Source organism: Notothenia coriiceps, unplaced genomic scaffold (genome assembly GCF_000735185.1).
Source record: "Notothenia coriiceps isolate Sejong01 unplaced genomic scaffold, NC01 NC01_scaffold00032523, whole genome shotgun sequence".
Classification (NCBI taxonomy): Eukaryota; Metazoa; Chordata; class Actinopteri; order Perciformes; family Nototheniidae; genus Notothenia; species Notothenia coriiceps.
Window position 1 is genome coordinate 440,698 of NW_011365224.1, and position 19,659 is coordinate 460,356.

The following is a 19,659-nucleotide window of genomic DNA, read 5'->3' on the forward strand; positions in this document are numbered from 1 at the left end:
ATCGTGTGATACAACAGGTTTGAGTTGACCCAAACATTTCTCAGCATAAGTATCATCATTATGGTTTTTACCATATAAAGTAATATAATAGAAATGCCACTCAGTTGTATTCACCGGTATTCGACTCTTCTGTCCCAGAGCCGGCCCGCCCATTAAGCCGACATAACGGCCGCTTAGGGCCCCGCAGCCACTAAGGGGCCCCCTAGCAAAACCAATTGTTTTATTAAAAAATAAATTCAATCTCAGTACAGACGCCGCCGCTGATAACAGTATCGGTTTAATTATGTGTTAATAGTCCTAGATTCGCTCTCTCGAAAGTCATGTATGTCATAATTATTGAGTCAATATATAATACATTAAACTCGCCGTTTTGCTTTACCTGAACCTCATCATGACCAGTGTTGGGCAAGTGTTGCTTTTAAAAGTAACTAGTAAGTAGTAGTGTACTGCTCTCAAAAAAGTAAACCGCTGCTGCTCTCGCTGATACTTGCATCTGCATTGTGTGCTGTGTGGTGCTGTTGGTGAGCGTTCTTTCCGTGGTGTGGTTGTGTGTGTGTGTGTGTGTGTGTGTGTGTGTGTGTATGGTGTGTGTGGTGTGTGTGTGTGTGTGTGGGTTGTGGTGTGTGTGTGTGTTGTGTGTGTGTTTGTGTGTGTGTGTGGCGCACCCAACTCTGTCTCATGAATTGGCTTACCTGAAATGTTCACCCTGGTGTTTAGCAGCCAACTTCATCACTCCCTCTCTGGTTATCTTTCACTTTTCCATGGGTATCTCGGTGAGAAGGACATCACTGTATTCGCGCTGTCAAAATTACATCCGCAAAGGAGATTCGGTTCAGTTGGAATCACATAATAATGTAAATCCAGTAACGCGACCCATTTAAATCACAGAACTATTAACCCGGCGTTACTGAATGGAATGATAACTAGTAAGGCTATTAGTTACCACAAAAGGTAGCTTGCGTTAACAGTAACGCGTGTAGTTTTGTACGGCGTTAGTCCCAACACTGATCCCATGACACAAGAGAGGACTGCAGGATTGTAAATTTCCTGTGGGTTCAGTGAATGCAACAGAGGCAAGAAACAAAGACAACCAGAGAGTTGAATGAAATAAACATCTGTCTTATTGGCTGACAGGTACCGTATCCTGTGGCTGTGACAATGTTTAAACATAAACTGTCAGTCGGACGAGTTTTTTGAAGATGGACCATAAGAAAACATTTTCTTAAAAAATACACAATTTCTCAAGTGGGCTCTGGGGTTGTTGTTGTTGAGCCACCACTTGAGAATTTGTCGTATTTTTACTTGAGCCAGTTAAACAAGGTATGTAAAGTGTCAGTAAACTTCCAAGTATACGAAGCATGTAAGCCAAAGCATATAATTAACAGCTACCTTGACGTTCTTTGAATCGCGGGGGTAAGCTATAACAGTTCAGCGAAGTAGCTATAACTAGCCAGATATATTAAATAAACACTTTGTCATATAATCCTAAATGTAATGTTCTTTTAGCGTTACCTGGTAATTTCAAAGATATGTTGACTTACTGGTTCGACATGAAGCATCAGAAGCTACCTTTACAGTACACAGTTGATCCCTGAGTCCTGTCAGTTAGTGTTTCAAACAGTTAGCTTAGCCTAAGCCATCAACCTAGCACTGAAATATATGGATTTATGTGCAGTATTTCCCTGAGAAAAAGTCAGCTTGAAATGGTGGCATAGTTGCCACTGCTTTAACATGTCAACAGCATGTTTGAACGTATTTGCAGCAGTAAATGTGGCGACTGTTTTGGCCACTGACGTTGCCATAACAGACATCCTGAATTTTAAATGTGCAACGACTTTTTGTGACAGATTTTTGCAAAGAAATTAAATTCTTCTAAATGAATATTCCTATTGGACAGCTAGTTTCTATGTGAACATTATGAGATGGACACCAGGCCAGAGAGAATAAAATGAAAACAGTTATGAAATACTATATGTGACAAAACAAGAATACAGTTTAAGTGATTTGTAAAATATCCATTAAGAAAAATCTGTTTACAGTTCTGTTTCATATGGGTGTTGAGAGACGTATCCATAGATCTCTTAATTTTTCTTTCAAAGTGCACCAGATTGATGCTTTTAACTTCAATATTTAAAAAAAAAAAAATTCCAGGGGGAGCATGCCCCCGGACACCCCTAGAGGAGGTGAGGACCCCCCCCTAGAGGAGGTTAGGTCCACGGTGTTTACATGCTTATTTATACAATATGTGTGCTTATGCTAATATCATAAGACAAAAGTTGGTTCCGTGTTGTGTGTAGTGAGAACGCGCTTGAGTGAGGGGGGCCCAAAAGTCTAGGGCAGGCCCTGCTCTGTCCTAAATCATTCATATCTTATAGTTAACATTTATTTATGCATATTTTGAGCTGCGGACGCCTGATAAGCCAACACCCCCCACTTTCATCACTTACAGTGTCCATCATACAGGGCAAATGAAAAGTGTAACCGGGGTGAAAAGGGTGTTACATTTACTTAATTATGAATATTGTTACATCAAGGCAGAAAATTAGGAGGAGCGCAAACAGTCAAAAAAAAATGTTTCCCCCCCTGATCTGGCGGCGCCTTAGGCTAACCTGACAACTTATCTAATTTTGTATCACAGTTACTAATGTCATGTTTTTGTATTGTTGAAGAGAATGTCTTTTTTTCTGGCATTCTTCCAGGATTACCAAAAATAAGAATAAAATTGAGAAAAATCTTTGAAGTAAATGGCTGTTGTTGAAACGCCCTGAGCCTGTTTTTCAGGTCTCAGGCTCGAAAATGACATTCCCAGAACAAATGACCATATCTTCACTTTTAAAAGGGGTAAATTAATAATCTTTTTTCTCAAAGCAAGGTTACATCTGTGAGTTGGATGTAGAAGTGTCAGAATCAATATAGATGTTTTTTATTTTAAATTAAATTCAGATTGAACATAGTAAAACAATTTAAATGATAGTGTCCGTCCAAAAGAAAAGATTACTTATTGTGAAAACCACCCTTGAATGATGGGATGGTAGACTAAAAGCTTTAGGAATCCAAACTATAACATATAATAAGTACCCTGTATCAAGATTGATGCAAAACAAGTACAATTTGACCTTCTTTTAGAGAGATTTAGAAAAAACAAACCACTGGGGTCATTTGGGTACATTTTCCATATCTCTGGCCCCCCTCGTTCGATTTTGATGATTGACATCTCAGCCAATAGAATCGAGGGGAAGTTCCTAAAATCCATCTAAACCTTACCCATTAGTGAATGAGTGCTGCGCAGCCAGAATGCCCCTGAACCGGAAGCTTCGAGGCTACATTAGCAGCTAATTTAAAATCTCTGAAGTGACAGACACATTGGATTAACCTTTAGCAGCGTTTTTATCGTTTTAATGCAATAAAACACGACTTTTGATCAGAATAACAGCTAAGGTGAGACGATCTCCCGTGTTTGCTCCGTAATGCTACGTGTTGTGACGTCTGTGTTTGCTTCCTGTCACGAGTTCTGATTGCTCAGTGATGATACTAATACCTATATTATCTGTGGAATCTCAGCTTTAATCGGATGTCTTGTATGTGCAGTTACGACAAGTAATAAGGGTATTTTTACCTTGAGTTCTGTGCTAAGTGCGTCAGCAGTTTTTTGCTCAGGGGTCATTTAGACGCTTTTTATGAGACTTGTGCTTTGTTTTGGTAAAAATGGTTCATACTGTCAGTAAACTGAGTGTATTCCCGTTAATCTGGTATGACACATTAATAGGTTTTTAATTATTAAGAAGCCCTGAGACACAGTTTTGTGAGAAAGAAAAACGCAGCTCTCAAGCTAAGGTTAAACGCTTCCCCCATTTACCTCAATCGTACAGTAGAAAAGATAAAAGTATCAAAGGAATACACAATAAAATATATAAAGAATAAATGAAAAATCTCTACAAAAGACGAATACACTACAAAAACAGAAACTTATTGACATAGGTATACATCAAAAAGGTTTCAAATGTATTCAGTATTGTATGAACATGTTTTAATTGGGGGGTGGACGTCACATCCTCTAGGGCAGCGGTTCCCAACCTTTTTCAGCTCAGAGCCCACTTAAGAATTCATTCATTCAACCATAAACAATACGGAGGCTAAATAAAGTTCTGATTGGTCAATTCAGAACATGTGACACGTTGTAAATCCAGTATAACAGACCGATGTCAAGGACTGTAATGATCGTTGCCAAGGAGGATCAAGAAAGAGAAAGGAAAAGAGGATTAAAAAAAACAAAAAATCTATGTTTCCTCGCAAATCATAATGTTTTGCAAATTATTTGGCGGCAAATATTTACTTTATATTTACAGGCTTTAATATTTTATTTGGGATTTTAAATGAAGACCGCACACAGGCTAAAATACATATTTTTAAAAATCAATCAAGGAGTAATCTTAATTTAAGGTGTTTGAAGAGTAGATTAAAAATACAAATTATTTTGGAAAAACGTATTGCCACAAAAAATCAGAGGGTGGCTCAACCTGCCATGAAATGGGAAATAATGAGCTCTAACGAAGAGTGGGATCAAAGGAACAATACATATGCTCACCATATTGTGTTTTTGGTGGTATTTGGTTGTCAACCTTTTTTGTTTGTGAAATGTTGAAGTGATCCTACTGACTGTATCTTTATTTCTCCTGCTTTTGTTTTTGTCTGAGATGGGAATGTCATCTCCTATATGTTATTGTTATGTCCATGTTTGTGTCTTTAGCCTGTACAAAAAAAAAGAAAAAAAGAAATATATATTATTTGGCGGCCCACTTGCAATGCCTTTGCGGACCACTAGGGCACCGCGGCCCACAGGTTGGGAACCGCTAGGGGGGTCCGGGGGTATGCCCCCCGGGGAAGAAATGTTTGAACATTTTAAGGTAAAATGCAATGCAATCTGGTGCACTTTGATTACACAATTACTATTGATTAGGTCTAGGGGGTACAACTCTAAACACCCATATGAAAAAGATCGGTTTACATTTTAGTTCCAGATCTATTTGGTGTGAATGCAAAATCCCAGGAACTATCGGAACTATTCCTGGGAAAAGTACTCCGGTGTGAAAGCGCCTATGGCCACTCCATTTCCCTCTCCCCACTTGTAACGAGCCTAGGTGTGAAACTTTTTGCATTTGATGTGTTGTTCCAATCAGAATGGCCTCTGATTTGCTGCTATTTAGTATAGGGAGTTATTGCTCCTCAAGTGTATGTGTTCCAGGCATCTTGAGACTTTTGAAAGTGCCAGATGTTTATCCGGGGCAGTTGAAGTGTATTACTTTAACTCATGAAGATCTGAGTATTTCTTCCACCACTGGCTCTAGGTAAAAAAGATTGATTTTAGAAGTGACATATTATACATATAATATATATATATATATATATATATATATATGTGTGTGTTTGCACATTGTAATTGCACATACTGTATTTTATTCGTATTTTATTTGTACAGGTATACTTGTATTTCAACCATATTAGGTGTAAATATTTGTAATGTTATTATAGTTTTCTTAAAATAGTTTTTTATCAGTGTTTTAATTTTTGGTTTATTTTTACGTATGCACCAAAAACAACAAATTCCTCATGTGTTAACCTACTTGGCAATATACCTGTTTCTGATTACTTGTATATTTTTATTTTGAAGGGTAGAGATGATTACCTGATATCCGTGTCTGTTCTACTTGTTTCTTTTAACTTGACCGAATTTTCTGCAGCAGCCAAGACACGCAATCGCTCTGCAGAGAAAGGAAGATACACAGCAGAAACAGTACACACTACACACCAATCTGTCCTGTATTAATGATTGATCAATGATCAGATGACTAGTACCTCAGCTGTCCACATACTACAAGAGTGTTACTGTTGATATTTTTACAATGCAATATTTTTCTTTATATAAACTGTGCACTTTTTTTTTTACCTGCTATTTATGTTTACTGTTGTAAAATGCGTGTGCATGTTTTCAAATTGATTTTAAAAAAGTGAATCATGAAGGTTTAAAATAAAAAATAGAAAAGTGTAGTTCCCTGACCGGGAATCGAACCCGGGCCGCGGCGGTGAGAGCGCCGAATCCTAACCACTAGACCATCAGGGAAGGATACTTCGCATTGAAACCGATTCGAATATATTCTTTAACAGTCTACCACTTATGATTACAGATCATTTCAAGTTAGATAGTCCTTGGTTAGTGCTGCCGTGTTCACTGTCTTCATACTTCCTCATGTTCTGAACAGTGGATCACTTAGCCTTTCCCTATAATTTAGTAACGATGCGTCTGTTGTTGATTGTTTTTCCGGTATATACTCTGAAACAATACTGACTAGAAAACAAAATTCATTAAAGTCATATCGTATAAATTCCCATTTTTTACAGTGTGGAATGCAGGACCTCGTGGCGCAACGGTAGCGCGTCTGACTCCAGATCAGAAGGTTGCGTGTTCAAATCACGTCGGGGTCAGTTTTTTCTTGAAAATAAAGATTCAATAAATAATTGTCATTCTAAAACACGAGATGCATTTGTGCTCTATTTATTCTAAAAGGCACCTATAACATGCTACTGACATGTGCAGTAGAGGGAAATTCATTTATGTGATATGTGGATGCTGGTCTGTAAACAGGTGCCTTCATGATTGTTTTCTGTTCATTTGAATGCAGTGAAACCTGTCAGTGTCTGTCTACCACTGTTTATATGAAATGTAGCCTTGTGAAACTTCAACATGCCCTTAATATCACACAAATGTAAGATAAAATAATCAGATCATTTCAAAGTTATTTCACTCCGTTGAGTTTTCACCAACTATGATATTTGTATTTAGTTGATCACTTTCAACATTCTCTGCATCATTTAGCTTATTGTATTTTTTTTTGTTCTGACATGTACAAAACAACTAACTAACTAACTTCATCTGCACTACTTGCACACTTGTCTTGCAACACAACCTGCACTATTGTATTATTATATATCCTACCTACTCTGTTTCATTTTGCACTATTTTTACTTTTGTATTTGTCTTATGTCCTATACATGTTGCATTGTTGGAGGAGCTTGTGACTTAAGATTGTCATTGTCATAACAACACTGTAGTCTGTAACTTCTGTGCATATGACAATAAAACCCTTGAATCTTGAATTTATTTAAACCATGGTTGTTGGACGTCAAAGATCCAAAAAAGGCCACAGATGCCCACTGGGACAGTTTTATCCCACAGCCATAAGACTGCTTAACACCTGAGCTCTGTTAAGTGCCCCGATAAACCTTCCCGTTGTCATCTTGCAATATACTCATTTATATACATAGTTATCACCGCAATAAACTGTATTTAATTTTGTTTAATTTCATATTCTGTTCTTGCACATGTTCTATTGACATGCAGACTTTTTGCACTACTTTTTATTTTGTATTTTATTATATATGTTGCATTGTTGGAGGAGCTCAGGTCAGAAGCATTACATTGCCTTTTCTACATTGTAGTTTTGTGCGTATAACAATAAAAACTTTGAATCTTGAATCTGTGCATTGTTTATTAAGAACATGCAGTGTGTTGTTGTGGCCGCTGGTGGCGCTGTGGTGCAGAGTGAAGGTGATCTACCGTTTCAACACGAAGAAGAGCTAGGCAGCAAAAGCAATAACAAACACACCTAACCCCTAGTTTAACGCAATTTAGGGAAACCGAGCACACAGGAAAAGCATCTCCTTCCAGGTAGACAAACATTGTATTTTTCTTAATTGATAATTATCGTGTATGATTGGATGTATAAAGACTACAAAGAAGACCTGTAGTATCTGTCACGGAACTAACATCAGCTAACACTAGCCAAACAACAGCTAACGTTAATCCTTCCTGTCTTTGTCGTTTTCTGTAAAATTATAGGATTGACGAGAAAGGAGATAATTTATATGAAAACTTTTTTTTTTACACGGTGACAAACCCAAGTGAGACGACGGGGATTACATCACAACGTTTACGGTGGCGATATTAGCAGGATACTAAGGTATGTGGCTAACTAAAATACGCACAATAACGTTAACTATTACCGCGATGACTTTGATAGTTTCCTGTATTTTTCGAATGGGACTATGATATTGAAGTTAACAATAATACTGTAGGTTTACGACAGTTCAGCAGGTCAGTCTACTTTAACCTAACTAATTATAGCTAATCGCCTCCAAGCAGTAGCTAAGTAATGTGTCAGGACGTGGTGAGGATACAATAGTTAGCCACATAAGTAACAGGTTTATTATTGACTTAAGGTACATAGCAGCAGCACATGTATTCAGTCGCTGTATTAGTGCAACAAACATATGTGTGACGTTGATTAAACATACGGGAAGAGTTACGTGTTTGCTAATCTCTTGTGGAAGCCTACATACAGAATAGGCCCCAGCACACGTGAACACGTCCATGGTTTTTTTTTGTCTTGCCTACAAGCACAAACAACATGAGCATCGCTGAAGCATCACTGAAGCCTAATGCAGTCTTCCTCTTGAATATGATTTTCTCTAAAGAATTGAGTTACTGTTGAATGTAAATAGAAACGGCAGTCCTAAAGAAGCAGATGTGACATAAATGTGTTTCAGGGTTCTTACGGTCATTAAAAACCTGGAAAAGTCATGGAAATTCAAAATGCAAATTCCAGGCCCTAGAAAAGTTATGGAAAACAATATTTTTCGCAGTTTTGGAAAACTCATGGAAATGTAACTAAGGTTCCATCAAACATAATTTATATTTTAGCTAATCGCCGAAATAATAATACTATAATGATAATAAATACTGTATCGTATAGTAATGAAACGTAAACTGTCGAGGTATTTTGCTGGTGAGAGCTTTGAGTTGCTTTAGCGTCTAGAAGCTAGTAAGCCTATTTGATTTGTTTTAGATAGGAACCACATGTTTCACATGCAGACCTTATTTTCCTGTTCCTTGTTAAAATAAACCATTTTCAGTGGTACCGCTGAGAAAGAGTAATGTTTTTGGTCATGGAAAATTAGGTAACGGTCATGGAGAAGTCATTGGTGAAAAAGTGTATGAACCCTGGTGTTTGTAATTTCCTTATGCAAAACTGCATAAAGACCCCCTTTCTAAATGTTTTGTTTATCATACATTACAAATCAGATTGTAAGACGAGGAGACTGCGAGTTCTGTGTGACAATCTCTAGATCTTCTCCACCACAAGCCCAGGGCTAACTATAATCCAGATTAGAAATACAAGGACCAAAAATACACTTGAAACAAAAACAGCAGTCCTCTAAAGGTGAGGTGTAATTTGAACATAAACAGATTTAATGGCAAGATGTTAAACAAAAATATGTTTTATTTGTTTAAGTTCTATTTTAAAGGACTACATTATCGGAATTGCTTTGCAGTGAATTGATAAAGTGTCTGCAGGTAAAGTCACTTAGTGTTTTATGCATGATGTGTCCTTTGTTTTGTAAAAGCCTAGTATTCAGAGGATACTTTAAAATCTGACAAAGAAACAGAATCACGTTTATAAAGTGCCGGGCTTAGTTTGTCTCTGCTACTGAATGACAAAAGAGCCGGTGAGCCAGTAACACTGCTCCTTGTTTGCATAACTTTGGTTTTGTTTACACCGTTTTATCACCTGCATTGTCTATTTCCATTGGTATGCTAATGCCAGGCTGTATTCAAACTGCTAGATCAGCTTCAACCTGACCCAAAGCATTTCCTCTGTTGGGACTCATTTTTTTACAGTTGACTAAAATGTGTTGTTTCATTTTGTTTACAGTTCAGCTGTGGGGGAGCAGCGATGGCTCGCCTCGGTGTGTCAGCGGGCGCTCCTCTGAGTGTCCTTGTGTTGTTCTTTGGCTGCGTAATGGTACCCTTACCCACACATGCCTATATCTATGCTGTAAGTATCATTTAACTTAAGCTATAAATAAGATTCCTCAAATTCTTCTGGAGGTAATTTCAGGTCTTATGTTGTTTTTGCAGCATTATAACAACAGTACCTCCATGTTGTTCGAGGACCTCCCGGCCTTGTTTGGCTCCCCACTTCCTAAGGATGGAATAATGGTGAGAGCAGAGTATTCGAGAAAAAGCGTGCATACATAAAAGTACAAGTCCTTCACTAATCAATTACTTTTCTTTCTTTGTGTTAAAGGGAGTTCTGACTGTGACCCGTCCTCTAAATGGCTGTACAATAATAGACCCTCCGCCTGCATTGCCACCAATGTATGATGCCAACACTACCAAATTCATCGCACTTATCCGGCGCTATGACTGCACTTTTGACACTAAGGTATATTCAATATGCTTCTTAGATCACTTCCTGTTTTATTTCCCCCTCATAGCATTGTGAAGCACCTGGAGACGATGTTGCTTTTAAAGTGTGCTATATAAATGAAATGTATTTATTATTATTAAGGTCAGTACATTGACTGACATGTATGCGTGTTAGTGTCTGTGAAGAAAACAGGTCTAATGTGTGGAACTGTTGTTTCAGGTCTTGAACGCACAGCTGGCTGGATACAGTGCAGTGATCGTCCACAACCTGTACTCTGACACTCTGCTCAACATGAACTACAGCAATGGTAATTCTCTCGTCTAAAATGTACAAACTTTACACCATCTTAGTAAAATGGCAATAAAGTGAATCTTGTCTTGTTTTGTCCTTATTCTCCAGAGACTATGGCCGAAGCTATTGACATCCCCTCTGTGTTCACCAGCTACTATGCCTCCCAAATTCTCAGGAATTTCATAATTCCAGAACAAGGGTAAATGAAAACACTTTCAGAAATAAAAACACTTGACCAAACCAGCCTCTCACACCCGTTAGCACAGACCAACACGAGTGCTCATGGTAATGTTTGTGTCTGCAGGGCCTATGTGATCCTCAAGCCAGAGTTTGCGTTCCCGCTCTCGTACTACCTTATCCCCTTCACTGGAGTCGTTGGCATGATTATTCTTGTGATGTGTGTCGTCTTGGTGAGTATGCGTGTGATGCGATTCCTTGCTGAGTGTTAATTCAGAATATAGCATCTTTTTTTTTAATACCCTTTTCAGATTTGAACGTTTAAAATGGGTAGAATTGTAATTGTGCAACTATTTACATATAATATATGTGTTCTGTCATCCAGTTTCCAAAGATACATTTAGATATCAATTGTAATAAAAAAACAGCTACTTTAGACAATTTCTAATATATATATACAGTAGTACCCAATGTCTATACTAGTGTTGCACGGTGTACCGATACTTGAAAGCTACCGCGATACCCTGCCGTTAAAAACGTTACGATTCTTCCGTTTCATTAGTATCAGTACTTTAAGAATGACGGGGGAAAGTACTCCGGTGAGAAAGAGCCGTTTTAATAAGAGCCGTGTGTGTTCAGCGCTCTGCTTCCACTCCCTGCACTGCAGCCGTGCCTGCAGTCCCTCCCCTCTCGTGCACGCTCTAAGGTCCTCACCTCTCTCGTGCACGCGCTAGCTACCAGAGCATGTGAGAAAATGAGAAGCATGGCTGCAAGTGGGAGTGCAACTGCCGCTGCGCCTCGGCTTGTTGACAAAAAAGACGCCAGAAGTGAAATTGATGTATTTGAGCTATATCTCCGAAAGTGAGGGCAAGCCTACGGACACCACGAGGCCTGTCTGTAAGAAAAGTATTAATTTGATTTAATACGAATTCTTGTCATTTATTTTATTTATTGTTCTCATTGTTTAGAAGTTTGTGTTATGGTTCTGGTTCTGGTGTGAAATAAAGCACAATAATTACATTTAAGACCGTTTCCCTTTTTTTAAGAAAAGTATCGAAAAATAATCGGAATCGCAATTCTTGACTTGGTATCGAAACCAAAATGTTGTTATCGTGACAACACTAGTCTATACTGTTCTGTTTTTAGTCTTTATTAGTCCTCAATGTTTTCTGTATGTTGGTTAATCTTTACTGCTCTATTGATGGATGTCTTTTCTACTGTGCGTATGTGGATGTTGTGTCATGCCATGTAACTGCTGTGACAAAACAAACAGCACCTTGAATGAAAATGAGCCTGTTGGGTCTCGGTTTATTCTCACAAAGCAATCAGTCACCTCGTATCTCTTTGTTGTTCAGATTATACGATGTGTACAGTACCGAAAAAGGATGAGGAAAAATCGTTTGTCCAAGGAACAACTGAAGAAGATTCCAATCCACAAGTTCACTAAAGGTAAGAAGGTGACATCTTTTTCACTGTAAGTGGAGTGTGTTGTTTTTAAGAAAATCAGACCTAATTGCAATGATCAAATTCTAGCATGAGAATATAAAGTCTTTATTCGAATCATTTCCTGAAGCTTTGAACTTTCAGAACAGCTTGTTTTCCTGAAACGTGAAACAAGAATTGAAAAAATATCTCTCAATGTTCTCTCTTGTCTTTCAGGGGACGACTACGATCTGTGTGCGATCTGCCTGGACGACTATGAAGAAGGAGACAAACTGCGAGTTCTACCCTGTTCACACGGTACCTTTTTCGTTATTTTGTTATATAAATGTATGTTATTATGAAACACAGATTGCAGAGCTACCTTACTTACATCTACAAGCTTTTGGTACTATTGAAACAACAAGTACCCGTATTAGAAAATTAATATTTGTACCCCTACCTAGTGCGTCCTCAATAGAACAATATGGTAGTCCAGGTGATCAAAGTGTTTATAAAGCAACATTATCCCCTTTTCTCCAAAGGTGGAAATTGCCAATTCCTCATGCCCTGCTATTGATCTATTTCTATTTCTATTTCTATATATTAGGGTTGCCAGAAACTGACCATGATCAAAATCGATTATTCGGCAGCCCTGGCGAATAATAATCGATTATTATCCCCCGCGGGAGAGAAAAAAAAAAGTCAGACAAAAGGAATTCCGTTGTTTGTTTCATTTAACTTCCTTTGGACTTGTAAGTTCAAAGTAGTTCCACGAGGAGGAACTCTTTTTACCTGCTGCTTGTTCATCTTTAGTCGCACGTGTAAATTAATTAATATTATTAATTAATAATTGTAAATGACCAATGGCCATTTACAATTATTAATACTATTACTATTATTAGTATTAGTCTATATTTTGGTTGAAACACTAAGCCAAAAAAAAAAAAAATAACATAAATAATAATAAAAAAATATATAAATAAAATCGATTTTTAAAAATAATATTCGATTATGGAGACTGTAACGAATATTCGAATAATCACTGGCATCCCTAATATATATATATATATATATATTTGGGAAGTAGTGGCGCAGTGGGTTGTGCGTTGTACATTGGTGTTCGGACCGGTTCAAACCCCTCTACAGTCAGCATGTCGTTGTGTCCCTGAGACACTTCACCCCAAATTGCTCCTGTGGGGATTGTCCACAGTGTTGAGTATGTAAGTGGCTTTGAATAAAAGCGTCTAACAAGTCACATGTAATGTAATATCATTTAATGCAGCCTTTAAAACCATAAAAGACAACACCTAAGCCATCTTGATATCTTAAATCTAAGTCAATATCTGTTCTAATGACCAGATCAATAAAACAACATAATAGGCTTTTATCGCGATGATCCTAAGTACATGAATGTACCCGTACTAGAAAGTTAATATTTGTACCCCTACCTAGTGATCAATATGTGTATAAAGCAACATAATCCCCTTTCCTCCAAAGGTGAACATTGCTTATCCCTCATGCTCTGCTATTGGTCTATTTCTATATATCTTTAAAACCAATAAAAGACAACACCTCTGCCATATCTTGATATCTCAAATCTAAGACAATATTAAGTGCTTTTTCAGCTGCTCAAAGACACTTTACAGTGGTGATAAAAAGGAAGTCAAATAAAATGTAAAAAGTTGAATTAAAATATCAATAAAAAAAAAAAATATCAGGCCTTTACCACAATGATCATAAGTAAACAATATATTGTGCAGCATTACTCACTCCCCTCTCTCTGCCCCTCAGCCTATCACTGTAAGTGTGTGGACCCGTGGCTCACACAGACCAAGAAGACCTGTCCCGTGTGCAAACAGCGCGTCACTCACAGCCCCACGGAGCACTCCGAGTCCGAGTCTGAGGAGGAGACAGGAGGTCGGGGGGAGGAGGAAGGGGGCGAGGGAGACTCTGAGCGCACTCCTCTGCTGCGACCCTCCAACCCGGGGTCCCCCTCAGGGAGTCCAGGGGTCTACTCAGCCACCACCACCACCACCACCACCACCGCCCAGTGCCTCGTCTCCCCTGCCCACTGCGACTCCCCCATCCTGGTGTACGAGGGCTACCACTCCACCCTGGAGGACTCGGATTCAGAGAGTGAGGACGCAGCGGAGGACCTCCACCACTCTGAGGACGACACCACCCGGCTCATCGACAGGGACACAGTGGAGGTCTGAGGGGTCTGTGTGCTCTCACATCGTACTTTAAAGATAGTTTGTGGTCAGCTAGATATTTAGCTTAACATAATGTCTTACCCACGGGAGGTCTACGTGTTAGTGTCAAAGCACAGGAAGCACTTGATGAGTTTTACCCACATCCGCCAGTGAGCATCAACCCAGTTTTTCACACACTCCAGGACTCCTATATTTGTCTGTGGAGCTCCTTTTTAAATGCATGTTTTAATCATAACTTGCGTGACCTAACCACTAGTGCTGCACATAAATACTGGGCCACTTAAATCAACTGTGCTGTCAAAATAAGAGCGTGACTCAAATAGGTAAAGCCTCAGTTGATAAACAGAAAAAATGGTGGTTTCTTCGAGTAAGTTAGTGAAGTTTGACACACTCAATATTAACCCTAATTGCTTTATATCTGCAGCCCTTTTTTACCAGCTTTTTGTTTTCGTCCTAACATGAATGTGCATGTGAAGGGAAAATGTTTGTCTCCATTTTATCTCTTACTACGCTCAACCTCTCTTTTCACATTGTTAAAGCTATATTTCAGTTCTTTGAAATGTCCGTTTTTTTTTCGTGCTAAATTTCCACAGTAAGTCACGCTTTAATAGAATATTGCAAAAATGTTATACATTTCTGCTGCTTTTACATTTTTATTCTAAATTACTCTGTGGTCAGTTTAAGGAACATATTTGTAGCTGTATGTAGTTTGTCACGTTGAACAAACTCAGGTTTTAGCAACAGATAAGAGGTCAGTCACTAAAGGAATAACAGTGAGATTCAACAACAGTAGGTCTTATAATGTGTACCTTTTAGCTTTTAACGAAATATAGGTTTCAATGGATGTTTTTTCCATTTTTATATACGAAAAAATGATAATTTGTTTGACTGTGGGACCCTGGAGGTGTTTTTAGGAATAAGAGCATTGCCTCTATGTTCATGTGTCCGCTAAATATTTGGGAAATGAAGGAACTGGATTAACACCCCCCCCCCCTTGACTCAAAGCGGCAATACTTATGTAATACTGCTGGTAAGAAAACGATGATTTAACCCCCCTTGATACCGATGTATATCAAAGGTTTTTATAGTGAAAAATACGAAAGAGACAGCCATGCTTTGTGCTAGCAAAACCCAAACTGCTTGATTTGCACCCGAACATTTGGACAATCTCAGAGACTGTCAAACAACGAATGGCTTATTTCTCTGTTTTATAAAAGGACCAGGATTAGTTGTGTACTGCCAAATGATATACAGAACAGTAGAAACGTAAAAGATGATGTGGTGTTACTGCATTTATAACTGGAATTTTTGTTTTTAATGTATGGGTGTGGACATTTTTGACTGAAAACTGAAATGTAATTTAAGGTGACTGTCATCTTTGGTATAAATGTTCTCTTCCACCTTAATCCTAATCCAAATAAATCCTGCTATGTAATCTCAACTACCACGTCAGACGGGGGGCAGAACAAAACCCCCTAAAACACCACAACAACTTTATAACACACTGTTAATGATTCGGAAGCGCTCTGTCAAAGGATGTGTTTTGTTTATTAAACGGGAATCAGAAATTATAACATTCCTCCTTTATATTCTACTGATGATTAAAAGACACTTTGATTGGGACTTTTTGGCAATAGTCTGTATTGTAAAATGGAACCGTTTTTCTCCTATTTCCAGTATCAAATGAATCTGTACTGTGTTTAGTTTTTTTGTGTTGCTTTTAATGTCTTGATATAAGAGACTGTTAACTGAAACGTCTGTGTTCCTAGTTTATCACACACAAACAAAAATAGATGTACAGTGTCAATTATAATTTTCATGTATAAAGCTGCCAGGTTTGAAAATATGTAGGATGTCTAAACACAGTCTGTGGAAATCTGCATTTAATGTGTGGTTTGTGGAAGATTAAATGGTATTGAAATGGGACTGTGTTGCCTCTTTTGTTAACATACCAAAAGAAAGAAGCCATTATAAGTTACCAATTATTAGCATTTTTAAAAATATTTATAAATAGATATTACTCCCAAAATGAATATAGTTTAATAATAATGCAGACTGCTATATCTACATCTTCACACCCCCACTGTACATACGTCAAAGCGTTACAGGTGGTATATTTTTATTAAAAATGAAAGGAAAAGAATATTTTTGTTAAAGCATGGCTCACAAAGAAATGTTCTGGTTATGTATTTCAGGTATTTGAACTGATTAGCATGTCACTAATGAGCCCAGAGCGGGACCCCCTGCTGAGGGTACTCTTTCATGTTCTTTTACTTTAATCAATGTAGCCTATAGGACAATAACGGCTTAGTGTTGGCTGACTTTATAAAGGGTGTTTTTTTTTTTTACAAGTGTGTGGTTGCGTTCTAGTCACTTTGCTCAGCGCTACTGCTTGTTGCAACTTTTATTTGCCGTACTCGCCTAAACTGTTGATCCCGCCTCCGACGTAAGCATGACGTATGCGGTTCTTGTTTCTAAACCGACAATTTTTTGGAGCTTGGTAAGAACCGGTTTTCGGAGCTTAGAGGCGGCTCCGCTGCGGTGTGAATAGGAAAAACCGGTGCTTATCAGGCTCTAGCTCCGAACCGGCCCGAAAACCGCGTTGGTGCGAAATGGTCTAAGGGATCCTGATCACCCTGTTGGCGTTCATTTTTCATTAAAGACCGCCTCGCTGCACAGTATCCCGCTTTTTACACGGCTACACAAATTGCATAAATCTGTTGATATGTTAATAATTTAAAGGTCCCCTATTATAGAGAATCATTTTTCTGAAACTTTCAGAATCTCTTTACACGTGTTATATATACAAAACATGTCTCTTATCTCATTCTGGAGCTTGAAAAGCACCGGGTTTTCCTGTTCACACCGCAGCGGAGCAGCCTCTTAGTTCCGGATCCGGTTTGTTTCAAGCACCAAAAAATTGTCCGGCGAGAGCAAAAGCACCACATACGTCACGCTAACGTCGAAGCGGGGGCAGGGACGGGATCAACTACTAAACAACAACAAAAAGCCGGCGTTTTTGGCTAATGGTTGCACAACCCCAAAAAACATTATGACATCACCAAGTGGCCGAAATCTGATCAGTTTTTATATAAATGGATCAGGACAAGAAGAGAGAGAATCATTTTTCTGAAACTTTCAGAATCTCTTTACACGTGTTTATGTATAAAAGACATGAATGAGTGGATTTTGCATAATATGTGACCTTTAAATAAGAACGTATTGCTTCAGCTAAGAAAAAGTTTGTTCCACCTCGACAAAGACCTGGATCTGTGGCGACAGCAATGTTACTTGAAATTACGGCAGCACAGATCTAGTTTTCTGTAACTGTCCAAGTCTGTTTACATTTTCTTTTCCATTTAACCGTCTTTAAACTTTACTGGAGAAAGTTTCGCCATCCTCAATCCAGGGTTTTGTGTTTTCCACAAATATAAAAGGAAAATCTAAAAACTCCATTGTGGTGAAAACGAATGTTATTCACGGGGCTAGCACTACGTGGCCAGCTGATTCACCTCCTTCCTGTTGTTTCATCCGCAAAACTTGACGAATTTGTTTAGATCTGTAGGTTAGGTAGGTGGGTGTACAGTCGTGGGTCAGCAGGGTGAAGCACACAAAGCTGAAATACAAATCTAATTTTGGTTAATGTCTTGTGGAGCAACTCTTTTTTCATACCTATTATAAAATAACCACATTTATTCCCTGTTTCCTGTTTTGTTCAATTCAAAAGGGAGAAAATTAATCAATTGGGAAAAAAGAGCTCTAATAGAACGTAAATGTTTTTGTCTTTTCAAGGCAGATTAGCAGACATGGCCTGAAATGAGTTTCCTGCCTCTGGGTGTTGATTCATTAAGAATCCCTACAGTTGATGATGAATGCGTCACCATTAATCCTTCCCATAATCTTCAAGTCTTTTCATTTTTGTATTATTTTATGTGCTTTTAGTCATGTCACCTGCTGCTTTAAAGAAAGTGTGAGCTAAATGAACCTTCAGCGCTGTGTTAGCCATTGGCTGGATTATGGCATGTGGGACTATAAATGAGATGGTGTGGTCCATGCAAGCTCAGAAATAAATACACAAGGCATTTGTAGATTGTGCTGCTTTGAAAAGCATTAAAGATATTGGACTTTTTCCTGGGTACAGACACATGCAACTGTAAGAAAAGATGCTTGGATCACTGTTGTCATGCTCGTCTTTTCTCACAGTGTCTTTCTTGCTGTTCTTCACTGTATCTTCATTTGTGCTGCTTGACTCCAGAGAGGCTCCAGAAGACTACAGGAAGGTAACATACACATTTATCTTCCTGATATATGAAATGTGACCTTTTGAAATGTATTTAAATGTGTCATTTTTTGGAACAATTATTTGAATATGCTGTATATGTATATATATATATATATCAATTATATTGTGCAGAAATCAAGAGACAATAAATATTGTTTACATATTCATAGGGTTTTTTGAAAACCACTTACCAACCCCACCTTATCTCCAGTCCTTTGAACGGCAATGGTGGACCCGGAGGAGACTTTGTGTTTGGATCCAGAGACGACCGTTCCTTCACACAACAAGTGGAGTCTGCATTTATCATGGAGGACGAAGAGCTGAATACTCATTTGTGGCCACAAGCAACACCCATGAGGCACCCGTTAAGGTTCAGAGGAAGGACAAAGAAATGCACCGAGAAAGGATGTACTTAGAAGTTCATTGGATTGTGAAAGTAAATAAGATTGTATAAGAGTTAAATCTATTAAAATATTATTTGAATACAAACCCTCATTGCTTATTTTTTCCACAATGTCACACTTTTGCTCTTAAACGCTGCTCTTAATACTGAATAAAAAGACTGCAACTGTGCAAATGAATCATTACTATTAGGTTTCATTGATGTTAGTGCTTGAATTGTACATTTTAATGATCTCTTTCTGGCCGGGTTATTCTGTTAGACTTCAAAATATAATGTATTACTATAATAATATATTAGCAAGAGATGTTTTCTTTTAAATGTCTATAGAGCTGCATGGATGCTCCAGCACTTTTTCTCAGAGGAAAAACAATATTTTACTTTTTTTCCTGTGAGCAGAGGTGGGAAGTAACTAAGTAGGCTATGTACTGTATAATATTATAAAATGTTGAGATACTTGTACTTTACTTGAGTATTTCCATTGTATGCTACGTTGTACTTCACTACCATTCAGAGGTAACTTGTGTACTTTTACTCCACTATATTCATACCTTGAGTTACTTTAGAGATTTTGATTAATGATGTGAAATATAATCAACTCTTAAATCA

At 38.1% G+C, this 19,659-nt stretch overlaps 1 protein-coding gene, 1 long non-coding RNA gene and 2 other non-coding genes across 6 annotated transcripts; 3 read left to right on the forward strand and 1 right to left on the reverse strand.

Moving 5' to 3' along the window:
• Positions 1–6,046: 6,046 nt before the first annotated feature.
• Positions 6,047–6,118, reverse strand: trnae-cuc (transfer RNA glutamic acid (anticodon CUC)). The gene has a single exon. It is a non-coding gene; the product is annotated as a tRNA-Glu (tRNA).
• Positions 6,119–6,408: 290 nt separating this feature from the next.
• trnaw-cca (transfer RNA tryptophan (anticodon CCA)) lies at positions 6,409–6,480 on the forward strand. The gene has a single exon. It is a non-coding gene; the product is annotated as a tRNA-Trp (tRNA).
• A 1,142-nt stretch (positions 6,481–7,622) lies between these two features.
• On the forward strand, positions 7,623–16,294 carry rnf167 (ring finger protein 167). Of its 3 annotated transcripts, none has more exons than XM_010789081.1 (11): positions 7,623–7,723; positions 7,895–8,015; positions 9,768–9,890; positions 9,974–10,054; positions 10,143–10,280; positions 10,485–10,572; positions 10,665–10,755; positions 10,861–10,966; positions 12,089–12,182; positions 12,393–12,473; positions 13,947–16,294. In XM_010789081.1, exons 3-11 carry the CDS (start codon positions 9,789–9,791, stop codon positions 14,369–14,371), a joined length of 1,206 nt encoding a protein of 401 aa, XP_010787383.1. In that variant the 5' UTR covers positions 7,623–7,723; positions 7,895–8,015; positions 9,768–9,788; the 3' UTR covers positions 14,372–16,294. The 3 variants fall into 3 exon arrangements, with proteins under 3 accessions (XP_010787383.1, XP_010787384.1, XP_010787385.1); XM_010789082.1 differs by having other exon boundaries at positions 7,958–8,015; XM_010789083.1 differs by lacking the exon at positions 7,895–8,015.
• A 1,509-nt stretch (positions 16,295–17,803) lies between these two features.
• On the forward strand, positions 17,804–19,139 carry LOC104960905 (uncharacterized). Its single transcript, XR_800036.1, has 2 exons — positions 17,804–18,648; positions 18,862–19,139. It is a non-coding gene; the product is annotated as an uncharacterized lncRNA (long non-coding RNA).
• Positions 19,140–19,659: the final 520 nt, after the last annotated feature.